Below are 14,002 nucleotides of genomic sequence, written 5' to 3' on the forward strand. Positions count from 1 at the left end.
TGAATTTACCTTGGTGATGTTAAATATTTTACGATTTAATTGTATATTGATGAAGCTTATGCCATTGAAGGCTGAAGCTTTGAGATATTTAGCCAAAGCGCGCTATTCACAAATTGGTATTGTTAATTAATAAAGTGATCCTATATTTGAAGCCACTATATCCACTCATCATTTCCATATATAACTAGTATGTTTACCCGTGCAGATGCACGTGTCATATTTCCAAAGATATAATAAATTGTTTTAAATATATATTTAATTTTTTTTATAAATGAAAAATAAATATAAATATTATTTTGTATTTGATTAATTTGATTATGATATAATAATATAATAAATTGTAGATTTTTTTTTTGTTTTTTCTATCTTCAAATAATTATATACAATTTATAATATATAAAAGATGTGATATGTTTTGATACATTGGACTAATAAATTCCATCATCCAGGAATTGATCTATGGACCTCTCTCACTCAACGAATGAAATTATAATAAAATTTGCTCTTCTCTTATTTTTAATTAAGAATATTTTAATGTAAATGTTCTTCCCCTTCGAATTCTATATTCACAATCAAATTGTAATACTTATGTATATCTACTCCTAAAAATATTTAAAAAGTCAAGAAAAAGTTTAAAAATTATATTAAAACATTTTCTATTCAACTTGAAGATATTTTCATGCTTAATGTCCCTCATCGTATCAACTTTTTACTATATAACCTAAACATCAACAAATATAGACTATATATTTACAACTCTCGTGTGATGAATTGCTCTCTCTCTCTCTCTCTCTCTCTCTCTCTCTATTTATCTCTCTATCTATCTATCTATCTACCTATCTATCTATCTCCCTCCCTCCCTCCCTCCCTCCCTCTCTAATGTATAAAGGACTTATTATTCCAACAACTTGTTCATTTGTAAGCTGAATTAATCTATGTTGTGAGATTGTTATGCTGATTGGATACTTTGGAAACTTGAATTTAGCGACTCAATAATTTATAAGCTATATATGTTCATTTAATTCCCCGTCGGAGCCTCATATTCACAATCAAATTAAAATGCTTCAGTATATCTACTTTCATTATTAGAAATTGGGAGACTTATACCAGCTAACTCAAGAGTTGAAGTTTACACTACTTTTATAAAGGATATTTGTGCTCTATCTTTTAACCAATGTGGGACTTTTAGAAAAAGTACTGAAATTATAACAAAATATTTTCTATTAGTTTCAACTTAAAGGTATTTCATGCAAATTGTTTCTCCCCATATGAGCTTTTTAGTATATGTAAGTATGTAACGTAAACATAAATGAATATAAGCTATATATGTTCATTTATTCTAATTCCCTCACCATTTCATATATGGGATTCCCAAACTTTCCCAAGAACCCAAACCCTCAATCACCTTATGAATTCTAGAACACACCTTTTTGTCAATCGAATCCCGAGACCTTATTGCATTGCTTGCGTGACTGTCATGTCCCCAAGCTCGTGTGGCTGTCGTTGGGTTTTAGAGATACTGGTTTTTGGAGCTGTAATTCTTTCCACTCTTGGATAGATGGGATTGCCAAAGGTCGACAAGAACACTTCTTCATTTATGCCTGGTGTCTTTGGCGGGTGAGGTGCAGTCGAGTTTTTGAGGGGACTCCTTGTTCTGTGCATGCGGTGCAAGACCTTGCTGTCCCTCTCCTTGGCTTGCTGGCGGCAGCAAGGGGACACGGCGTTGAGCGGATGTCTCGCTGGATGGTGTGGCAGTTTCCAGACCCCGGTTGGGTTTGCGTCAACGTGGATGGAAGCTCGAAAGGCAACCCAGGTCCAACAGGTTTTGGTGGTGTCGTGCGCGATGCAGGTGGCCGGTTTTTGGTTGGTTTTGCGGGTGGAATTGGTACCTCAGAGATTCTACAAGCGAAACTGATGGCATTGTTTCAAGGCTTGGTAATTTGTTGGGAGAGGGGATATCGTCAAGTACGGGTTTGTTCTTATTCCGTCATGGCTTTGGAGCTAGTTCGGGAGACAGTCTCTTCTTTCCATCTCTATGCTGCTTTGATCTTGAAGATTAAGTCGTTGGTCCAACGCACCTCGCGAGTTGATTTGCAGCATACTCTTCGTGAGGGTAATGCTCCGGCAGATTTTATGGCAAAGCTAGGTGCGGATATGCCTCGCGTGCAGTTTGTGTTGTTCCCGTCGGCACCTCCGGGTCTTGCTCCTCTGTTGTTGGCTGATATCCTTGGGGTTCCTCACTTGAGGATTTAGTTTTCCTTTGCTTAGCGTTGTCTACCAAAAAAACATCAGAATTTATTTTTATTTTGATTAAAATAAAAAAATACTACCACTTGGTCTTACATGGCATAATGTGATCGATTACTAATGTAAAACTTTTTTAGACAGACCGCGCGTCCCCGCATATCCATTTATCTCAAATTTAAAAGAAAGGGAAAATAAAATATGAATATGGGAAAAAAATCTGTATTAATTATGATAATTACCCACCAACGGAGTGTGCGTAAATAATATATAATTTTATTCACAATCAAAATTCACTGAACTCATGAGAGAAATGAGATATATGAACGTGGTATAATATGAAAAAAAAAAAAAGATAAAAAGAGAACGCAAGTAAAAGAGAAGATCAAGTCTCAATTGGATTAAAAATCATGTTAATAATTGCAATATTTGGCTAAGTGTGAATACAATATTTGGCTTATCTAAAAAAAAATGTAAATAATAGCAATATGATGTGTAAAATTTATGTTTTTTCTATTTCTATATGTGTGGTTATTGGTTAGCCCAACAGGCTGAATCTTATTTTCCAGAATGGGCCTAAACAAAAACCCGCTTTAAACTATTGGACCAAAGAAAAACGATCACGTATGTATGTATAAATACAGATATCATCGTTTTAGGGTTTGTTTCACGGTGCCTGAACCTCACGCGTTGCGCAGAGAGACGTCGCAATGGGGAGGAGTAAGCACCTCTCTTCCAAATTCTATGATTTCGTTCGCCATTTCGAATTCAGTTTTACCTACATTTCTACTTTCATGAATTTCCCTTCCCTATCGATTATTTTGCTGTTGCATTTTTAGTAGAAATGGATTCGTAGTTGCGTTTTAGATTTTTGATGTGTTATTGTACTCTTGTGCCTGGATATCGTGGCTTTGTGTTCGTTCTGCTAGATTGTTGTGTTTTCTGTTTGAATTATGCTTCAGCCAGATATGTTTCATATGCATGGATTTGGTTTATGTGAAAAACAGAGGCTCATTTGATTTCTCCATATTTTAAGTGTTTGGATATTTAAATTATTTTTAGATCCAAATGACCATATGTATTTAGGTGGATCAATTTTTTCATTTTGATTTGGAATTCATGTTCCATGCTTTTGAAATTGCTAACATGTCATGGCATTTTGCTTATCGGTCACTGTAGGAATTATTACACGTTTTGCTCAATGTTTGTAGGTAGAATTGTTTAGTATTGCTATCAATTATGTATTCTTTTAAATGTTTTATTCTTCCCTGTGACTCTATTATATGGTTGGATTGAATTGTATGATGGTTGAATTGTAACATGTTTGATTCATCAGGTTATTGAATTGAACATGCTTTTGGAATGAAATAGTTTTGGTTCAATTTTCATATGCCATTATTATGGAATGATATTTATGATGAGTGCTGTATGATGTAGGACCTGCTAGGTGTTATCGTCAGATTAAAAACAAGCCATACCCCAAGTCACGTTTCTGCCGTGGTGTTCCTGATCCTAAGATCCGAATTTATGATGTTGGTATGAAGAAGAAAGGTGTTGATGAGTTCCCTTTCTGTGTCCATCTGGTTAGCTGGGAGAAAGAAAATGTTTCAAGTGAAGCATTGGAAGCTGCTAGGATTGCATGCAACAAATATATGGCAAAGTTTGCTGGAAAGGATGCATTCCACTTGAGGGTCAGAGTGCACCCCTTCCATGTTCTCAGGATCAACAAAATGCTTTCATGTGCAGGAGCTGATAGGCTTCAGACTGGTATGAGAGGTGCTTTTGGAAAGCCCCAGGGTACATGTGCTAGGGTGGCCATTGGCCAGGTTCTTCTTTCCGTCCGCTGTAAGGACAGCAACAGCCACCATGCACAGGAGGCCCTTCGTCGTGCTAAGTTTAAGTTCCCTGGTCGTCAGAAGATCATTGTTAGCAGGAAATGGTATGTATTCTTTTGGGAGTAAGCTTTAGGATCATTCTGATTCTATTGCTGCAATAATTATCTAATTCTTAGAATCATATAATAAGGTTTTAGACTTAATTAGGAATTTTACCATATTACCTTGAAATGAATTATGAATTCTACATTATTTTCTACAAGAAACCTTATATCTTCTTCCATAGCGTCATGTGATTAATTGGTTTTGGTTTGTGGACCATTGGTTTAAGGATCTGATTAGATTTTCTTTCATTTGGCTCTGCTCATATAGCAATTTTTCTGCATTTGGTTTGATGGTTTGTTGTTTAAAATGCTTGTTCAGGGGTTTCACCAAGTTTAGCAGGACTGATTATCTTAAGTACAAGTCAGAGAACAGAATTTTGCCTGATGGTGTGAATGCTAAGGTACTGTGAATCTACGTGGGGATTATTTATGCATCATATTTGAAAATTTATTGAATAGCAATATAGTTTTTATTATATTGAGGACACCTCATTCTCGATTCTACGAGAATTTTTATGAAAGCCTTTCTATATATGTATTTCCCAACTTGGATCTGGATTTGTTTATAACGTATTGGTTAAATTTTTCCTTTGTATTCAAATGACCTATTTTTTCAAGTTACTTTTTGTTTATCGAATTCACAACTTCCTTCATGCGTTTTCTGCAGCTTCTTGGGTGTCATGGACCATTGGCAAATCGCCAACCTGGAAGAGCTTTTATAGATGCTGCCACTGCAACTGCTTAGGTGACCTGTTACTTGGAACGGTAGATTTTGCCCGTAATAGTTGCAGAAGATTGAATGTTTCCTATTTGTTCTGCTCTTAATATCAAACTATGTTGAATTTATTTCCTTTTTTTGTGAAAAACCTTCAATGGAATGAATGCCATATTGTTTTGATTCCCTTGCCATTGATGGTTTTGTTTGGCGTATTTCCGTTACTTTTTTTCCCTTGTTAATGTTCCTTCATGCATCTCTTCACATAACCTTGTTCTAACGCAAAGGTTGCGTGTGAAAACCTGAAAATACGACCAACTTCCATGTATGTGCTTAATATTTGTGATGGATGAGAATGTTTTTTTAAAGAAGTGATTGATGAGAATATTAACAAGCCCAATATAATTGAAAACTTCGAGGATTGTGTGATGCAAAAATACACCTTGAATAGAAATAGTTGTTTTTGGATTTTTGGATCCACATTTGGTCTTTTCAGATTTAAAATCAAACAAACATTAAGTTAGTCTGCATCAAGAAGCAACAAAGTCAGAATAAGAATATGAAGAACACAAAGAATAGAACATGTAATTTTTTTTAGATGTTAAACACATATTTTTCCAAGGATGAAAAATAAAAACGATGTATTTTGCAGGAACCCAAAACTTATTTAAGCCTAATTTTTTCATATTTCATACCATTTGATGGCCGCGAGAGAATGAAAAAGGACGTAAGGGACGAAAAATTGGTAAATTCAATGCTTGTTGTGCTGCCACCAATTGCAATTCCAAATCCATTCGGTTGAACCCTTACTCGCTCTCTGCAATGTCGTCAAGGCAGTGTCATCATCTTATACGAAATTGTTATACATTTGTCACTTTTCTACTCTCAAGATAAAAGATGGGTATTTAATTAGTGTTATCAGACTCGGACCGGTGATCGACTCGGTCGAGACACTGGGTCAATGAGTCAATGGTTCAACCACTGGGTCATTGGTTCGATTGCTTGACTCGGTTTATATTAAAAAATTATAATAATTTAAAATATAACCTTAGTATATCATATATATAAAATAATATGCATTCTTCTTAACAAGAAGCAAAGTGGTGTAGTGACAATTTGGATTAGCTTTCCTCCCTCAAGGTTCTGTGTTCAAGTCCTAGCAATGACAATTTTTTAAAATAACTCTCAACTGAATATCATTTGACCAAATAATTAACATTGAATGTAAATTAATTACAGTTTGAACATTAAAAAAAGTTTTGACAAAAAAAAAGCAAAAACAGAAGAAAAAAAAAATGGACCGGTCCATTAAAACCAGCCGAGTCGTCGGTTTATTCCCTGAACCGGCCGGTCCAAACCGGTTCACACCGGTTGAATTGCATGGTCGATCCATTTAATGGCTCGGACCAGTCAAGGGTCCGGTTCCTGGTTCAACCGGTCGAACCGGCTGGTCCGAGTTTTATAACACTGTATTTAATATTCTTGAGAATATAAATTATATTTGAAAATAACTAAAAATATAATTGATTCATAAAACATGTGAGATGTAAAGAAAAATAAGTGAAACTAAAATTGATGAAAAAATATTTGTGAATCCATCATAGGCAAATTTATATTATTTAACAAGCTTTTAGCATATTATTTAAGTGTAGATAGATGCTATTGTAAGACGACCCAGTTTAAAATTTAAATTTAAATATGTAGGCATCAATATGATATACATTAGTTGTTATTTTTCTTTTGCGTAGCTAGGCTATCACTTTGTTATCTTCTGCTTACCTTGCATATTTCGATTTTGTGGCCTCCATTGCTACGTACATACCATCCTCCAATCACAAACATTGATTTAGCCTCGCAGCCTGAGCAAGGAGGTCTGATTGTCGATACCCCTGTACCTGTTTGGCTTTCATCCCCCAAGATAGCGAGAGTTAAGGACCTTGATTTAGTGCATTCTCTAAAGGATGCATTTGTGGTGGCGGGTCTCTCTTCTCTGAATGTGAGCTATCTGGGGGCAGATGCGGTATTGATCTCTGGTAAGGATGACACTACTTTGGAGGACTGCTTGTCTGAAGCTCATGAGTTGCTTCTTGAGATGTTCAGTTCCATTCAACCTTGGTCACCTGAGTTTTTACCAATTTTAGAATTAGGTGGGTTAGATGCTTTGGTCTTCCCCTGAACTTGTGGAGAAGAAGTGCTTTGAGAGGATTGTTGCTCCAGAAGGTTGCCTCTTGAAGTTGGATGAAGCAACCTCTTCACTTTCTCGGCCTGAGTTTGCACGTTTGAAGGTGAAACCGGGACCGCACGACTTCTTCCCCCACAGCAAGAAAATCAAAATTAATGGAAAATATTTCAGAGTCAGACTCTTTGAGGAACCCTGGCCAGAAGAATCGAGTGGCGGTAGATGCTTCAATTCAAAATTGGAGGAGGAGATCGGCTCTTCATCATGGTCGGAGGAGGATGATGAACCCAATTCCGTTGACGCTTCTAGCGGCGGAGAAGAGGAGGACTTTACAAGAGGCTTGGCGGCGGATGATAACCTAGCTTTGGATCATGGGAACGACAACCCTAGTCGTGTGGACCCTACTCCACGAAATCTGACTGTCAGACTGGTTGCTAATGAGATACCTGGGACGGATAAGATAACTGGCAGGGACAAGGTTTTCTTGTTGGAACATGCACAGGGTCAGCGCTTGGACGTTTCTAGTTTATTTGAGACATCATGTGACAGAGGAATGTGCTCCTTAAGTAATATGTCGGTGGACTGCTTATTGAGAGAAAATGAGAGCAATATGGGCTGTTTGGCAAATGAAGTGGGCTGTTTGGAATCAAATAATTCCCAACGACTTGGGCCTGATAACGAGTCCTAGAATTCTACCCGTCTTTCCACCAACAATTCTATCAACAACAACAACGAATTTATCATCTGCAACCACAATGGGGAACACGAACAACAACCTGTGTTGAAACTGATTCAACTCCAAATCCTTTGGAAACACAATTGCAAGGGATGCATATCTCTCATCCAGTGGAAATTGGGTCACAACCAGCAGTTGTCAGAGGAATGATAGAGTCTCTTGTAGCTTTGATGGCGATGAATCATCCGGAGAATTGGGTGGGTGATGCGAGCCCCTCCCCTTCTACGGCAGCGACTTCAAAGGTTGCTTCCCATCGAGAGGTACGTCGTTTCTTGCTTTCACTGAGTGATTCCTTATCCGATTCTGGAGTAGTCAACTGTAATAAACGTTTCTGGCTACCAAATGTGGAATTGGAAGCAAAGAAATTATGGTCCTTGGGCAAGGAACTTGGAGTAGGTTTCATAGGAAGTGATGAAGAGATGGTGGAAAGATTGATTGCACTGGAAAAAAGGGACAAAATCGGCTAGGAAAAATTTATGCAGAGAATGAGAGGTGGGGAAGAAGAAGGTTGTCCATGAAGATTCTCTCTTTTAACATAAGAGGGATGGGCAGTAGGGTGAAATGGAGGATTCTTAAAGAATTATTGATCAAAGAGCAGGTGGAGATGTTATTACTACAAGAAACAAAGTTAGAACACATTGATTCTAGAATTTGTGCAGGTATTTGGGGTGACGGGAATTTTGACTGGAGACATATTGCATCAATTGATAGAGCAGACAGATTACTATGTGTGTGGAACAAAGAGATCTTTAATCTCCATAATTGTACCTTAGGCAACAACTTCATTGGTCTTTCTGGGACTTGGGGGAGGAGTTACATCCCTGTATTATTATCAATGTTTACTCACCCTGCAACATTTGAGAGAAAAGAAGATTGTGGGCTGAGATTCTGGAATGGAGGTCTAACTCACCTTTATCTCTCTGGTGTGTTGCGAGGGACTTCAATGGGATAAGGGTTGCGGAGGAAAGGAGAGGAGTGGCAGAGAGTAATACTCAAGGCTTGGCAGAGATTAAAGAGTCCAACCTCTTCATCGAAAATATGGCCCTAATGGACATTCCTATTCTTGGTAGGAAATTCACTTGGTTTCGACCCAATGGCCCAGCCATGAGTAGACTCGATAGATTCTTGATTTCCCACGATTGAGAGACCCGGTGGCCGAATTGCTCTCAACTTGTTCTTAACAGAGACATATCTGATCACTGTCTTTGCTTTTGAGGAGTGCGGTTCAGAATTGGGGACCGAAACCGTTCAAATCTCTAAACCGTTGGTTCCAATGCCCTTCTTTCAGGAAATTTGTGGAGGAGTCTTGGTCTGATTTTTAGGTTCATGGATGGGGCGCTTTTGTCCTCAAACAAAAACTGAACTACTTAAATATGCGCGGAAAAGTTTGAACTTAGAAGTCTTTGGAGATATCAATGTCTCTAGAAAGAGACTTTCTTTGCGGCTGAATGAGCTTGAGCTTAAAACTGAATTTGATGGCTTAGATGAAGAGGAGAAGGTGGAAAGAATTAAAGTGATGGGGAATTATGGCGTGTGACCAAACTAAATGAATCCATATCCTTCATCAGAAGTCTAGAGTGAGGTGGATTAAAGAGGGCGACATGAACTCTAAGTACTTTCATTCCATTGTCGATTGGAAAAGGAAGGCTGATTCTTTAGTTGGATTACTCATGGATGGAAGTTGGGTCGAAGAAGAGGGTAGCATTAAAAGAAATGTGAAGACTTACTTTGAGGATAAATTCAAAATTCAGCATGTCGGAATGAGACCATCACTAGATGGTGTGAGCTTCAAGTTGCTTTCACTAGAAGATAATCGATTCCTTTGTGATAAGTTTGATTTGCTAGAGATAAGGGATGCAGTGTAGGAATGTGATAGCAACAAAATCTCAAGTCCAAACGGCTTCAATTTCAAGTTCATTAAAGCTTTTTGGGAACTCTTAAAGGGTGACATCATCCGAGCAATTGAGGATTTTTGGGTTAATGGTGTGTGGCCTAGAGGGAGCAATGCTTATTTCATTGTCTTGATTCCCAAGGTGAATTCCCCACAGTGACTCAATGACTTCCAACTCATCTTTCTTGTAGGCCTCCTTTATAAAATTGTTTCCAAAATTTTGGCAAACCACTTGAAAAGGGTTTTACTGAAATTAGTTGATGAGAAACAATCAGCTTTCCTGGGAGGTCGTTGTATGTTGGATGGTGTGGTGGTGGCTAATGAGATAATTTATGCAGCTAAATCTGAGAAGAAAACATCTTTTTTTCTTAAAGTGGACTTTGAAAAGGCTTATGACACTGTCGATTGGGGATTCCTGCGGTATATGATGAGGCGGATGAACTTTTACGACAAGTGGATTGGGTGGATAACTAGCTGTCTCTCTTCCACTTCAGTGTCCGTTTTGGTGAATGGTAGCCCTACTGAGGAATTTCGCATGGAACGTGGCTTGAGACAAGGAGACCCTCTTGCCCCTTTCTTATTCTTAATAGTGGCAGAAGGATTAACTGGTCTAGTTCGGAGTGCTATTGAGTTGGGAAAACTTACCGGTTGCAAACTTGGAGTAACTAATGAGGTGGAAGTGGTTGTCCTCCAATTCGCAGATGACACTCTACTCATGGGAGAGGCTACTATGCAGAATGTGTTGACCATGAAATGTATCTTGCGCTGCTTTGAATTGGTTTCGGGATTAAAAGTAAATTTCAGTAAGAGCGGATGTGTAGGACTTGGGGTTCAAGATTCCGACTTGAGGATGTTTGCTTCTATTCTGAATTACAAAATTTCCTCCCTTCCCATGGTGTACATTGGCATTCCAATCGGGGGTAACCCGGGACGTGCCAACTTATGGTAACCTATTCTTCAGAAGATGAGAAAGAAATTGTCTCTATGGAAGCAGAAATCACTATCCTTTGGGGGGGAGGGGGGGTGTTTGTTTGATCAATAGTGTTCTGAACGCTCAACCTTTGTTCTTCTTATATTTTTTTAGATTACCCAAAGAGGCAGAGAAGGAAGCTAAGAGGATTTTACGCTCTTTTCTATGGGGACCTTCATAAGGTAAAAATAAGGTGGCATGGGTGAAATGGAATCAGGTTTGCAAAGCTAAAGATGCGGGTGGCCTAGGTATCAAAGATTGGAACCATTTCAACATTGCACTCTTTGGAAAATGGAGATGGAAATTGGATTCGGGTTGTAAACATTTTTGCACCAAAGTTCTTAGGGCTAGGTATGGCAACAGGAATAGGAACAAGGTGTTTTATTCCAGACCTATGGACTCTATTTGGTGGAGAGACTTATTTAAAACTTGTTTTGAGATAAGAGAAGAAGTTTGCTGGTTTGATGAATATCTTCACTTAAAACTAGGATGTGGCAATCTGACAAGCTTCTGGAGAGATCAGTTGTGTGGAGGAACTACTTTAAAGAATCGGTTCAACAAGCTTTTCCATTTATCCACACAGAAAAATTGCTTGATAAGTGACATGGGAGGTTGGGTAAATGGTGAAAAAGCTGGCTTTTCAGTTGGAGAAGGCCTTTAAGCGCGCGGGAACTCGCAGTTGAAGAACCCCAAAGGGTAATTGTTGGTAAACCTCTGATTGAAGGAGTGCTGGACTCAAGAATTTGGGCTGCAAAACCAGAGGGATAATTTTCAGCAAGTTCCGCATACAAATTACTTCAGAATATTGATTTGGTAAACTTGGACCCATTCTTTCGTTTAATCTGGATATCAGCGGCCCCTTCAAATATTTGTGCCTTTATTTGGAAGACTCTATTAGATAGAATCCCATCGAGAAAGAACCTTCTTAGAAGACGTATCATTTCCAATTCTAAGGATACTCTCTGCCCTGTTTGCTCCGAGGCTGAAGAATCGGTGGATCATTTATTTACCCTTTGTCCCTTTGCTGTCAAAGTTTGGTCTTTGTGCTATTGTTGAATTGTACTGCATTTATCTTTACCAGAAACATGTAGAAACCATCTACTGCAGCATGAATTCCCTGTATTAGAGAAGTATAGGTATATTGTTGATATGAAAATATCGGTTTCAATGTGTAAGTGTGTGCCAGCTGGAATGCCAGCTGGACACAACTGTAATTTCTGTTAGTAACAGCTGTATACAGCTGTCAAGTTTGTTAGAGTCAGTTATCTTTCTGTTAGAGGAAGTTACTGTTCAGTTAGCTTGTTCAACAAGCCACTGCATCCTATATAAGGATTCAATCTCTCATTGTACAATTGAGTTTTATCATAGTGAAATATTCAGATGCAAATTCTTTTTCTTTTCTCTGATTCTTCTATCATGGTATCAAGAGCCTAAGATCCATGGCTATGGATTCTTCATCACCTTCTATGCCTTCTTCTTCTTCCTCAAGCTCTCTCTCTCAAGCTTTCTCGCACAAGCTTAGCATCAAACTTGATGATTCTAATTTCTATTCATGGAAACAACAAGTGGAAGGAGTCATCAGATCACACAAGCTTCAGAAATTTGTGCAAGATCCACCGATGATTCCTGAGAAGTTCTTGACTGAAGAAGACAAAATCACAGAAAATGTGAATCCTCTGTTTGCAGATTGGGAGCAACAGGATTCTCTTCTCTTTACCTGGCTTCTTTCTACTCTTTCGCCTGCAATTCTTCCAAATGTGATTCAATGTGTGCATTCCTACCAAGTTTGGGAAGAAATCCACTCGTTTTTCAATGCCAAATCAAGAGCTCAGTCAACACAGTTGCGGAATGAACTGAAGAACATCACAAAAGGTACAAAAACTGCTTCTGAATTTCTGCAACGAATCAAGACGATTGTGAATACTCTTGCTTCGATTGGAGAACCTGTTACCTTTCGTGACCATCTAGAAGCAATTTTTGATGGACTCTCTGAAGAATACAGTGCTTTGATGACGGTTATCTACAACCAAACAACCTACTTCACGATCTCAGAAGTGGAAGCTATGGTGATTTCGCATGAAGCGCGATTCGACAGGATGAGGAAGAAACAACTCGCAGACACTACTCCTGCGGTGTTTCTTGCACAAGCGCAGAATTCGCCTTCTTCTTCCACTGCTCCAGCGCTGCCGCCGCCACAAGCTCTGTGGACCCAGCCCGCTCCGGCACCATCGCCAACGATGGCGCAACCTCCTGCTACCAGTGTCGCTCCCTCTCAGCCAGTCGATACTGCGGTTGACTCAGGATATGGCAATCGCGATGAACAAAATCGCAATTCTGGTGGTTATGGCAGAGGACGTGGTCGCGGGAGAGGACGCAATGTCCAATGCACCTACTGCAGTAAATGGGGCCATGACGCTGCATCTTGTTGGTCGCGTCCCTCAGGAGTTAGTCCCAATGCTAATTCCAGTGCTAATTCTGCACAAGCTGGGAATTCTGGTTCCAATTTCTCTGTTCCTGGAGTCAATTTAGGGTTTTCCCCAATGCAATTTGGGGGTTTTCCCTCTATGGCCAATTTTGGGTTTCCACCTTATGCTCCATACAATTCAATGCTTCCTCAGTATGGTTCTAGTGTTCTTTCACCATCTAGCATGCCTCCATGGTCACCTTGGTGTATTCCACCAACTCCTTATTCACATGCTACTGATATGCAAGGTATGCAAGCTGCTGGCATGTCCTTTGTTCGACCTTGGCTTCCTCAGGGGCAGTTTCCAGCACCTACTGCTCAAACTCCTCAGTTTCCTAGACCACCACAGCAGCAGGTCTCTACTGGAATGCATCCTCAAGCTATGTTAGCTACTGTTCCTACACACCACTCTTCACCTGTGACTTGGTGCCCTGATTCTGGAGCTACACACCATGTGACTAATAATCCAGGCATTTTTGTGGATCATGTTCCATCTTCATCACAAGAACAACTTTTGGTGGGCAATGGTCAAGGACTGCCAATTCAGTCTATAGGTTCAGCTCTTCTTCCTTCTTCTTTTAATCCTACAGCTAGTTTAATTCTTAAAAAGCTTCTTCTTGTGCCTTCTATAACTAAAAATCTTGTTAGTGTTAGTCGTTTTGCACGTGATAACAATGTTTTCTTCTCTTTTCATGCCAATCATTGTTCTGTTCATCATCAGGACACTTATGAACTTCTTCTTACTGGTACTGTTGGAGATGATGGTCTATATTACTTTGATGGACCACTCACCAAGGCCAGCTCACAACCACAGTCTTCTTCTCCTTTGTCTTCTATCCAGGCTTGCTTAGCTTCCAAGTCTGC

The 14,002-nt window shown here is 39.1% G+C and overlaps 1 protein-coding gene across 1 annotated transcript; it reads left to right on the forward strand.

Moving 5' to 3' along the window:
* The first annotated feature begins 2,853 nt into the window (after positions 1-2,853).
* On the forward strand, positions 2,854-5,092 carry LOC130749547 (60S ribosomal protein L10). The gene is made up of 4 exons (XM_057602926.1): positions 2,854-2,964; positions 3,682-4,183; positions 4,503-4,584; positions 4,851-5,092. The coding sequence occupies exons 1-4, from the start codon at positions 2,955-2,957 to the stop codon at positions 4,926-4,928; spliced, it is 672 nt and encodes a 223-aa protein (XP_057458909.1). The 5' UTR covers positions 2,854-2,954; the 3' UTR covers positions 4,929-5,092.
* Positions 5,093-14,002: the final 8,910 nt, after the last annotated feature.

Source organism: Lotus japonicus, chromosome 1, assembly GCF_012489685.1.
Source record: "Lotus japonicus ecotype B-129 chromosome 1, LjGifu_v1.2".
NCBI classification, from domain to species: domain Eukaryota; kingdom Viridiplantae; phylum Streptophyta; class Magnoliopsida; order Fabales; family Fabaceae; genus Lotus; species Lotus japonicus.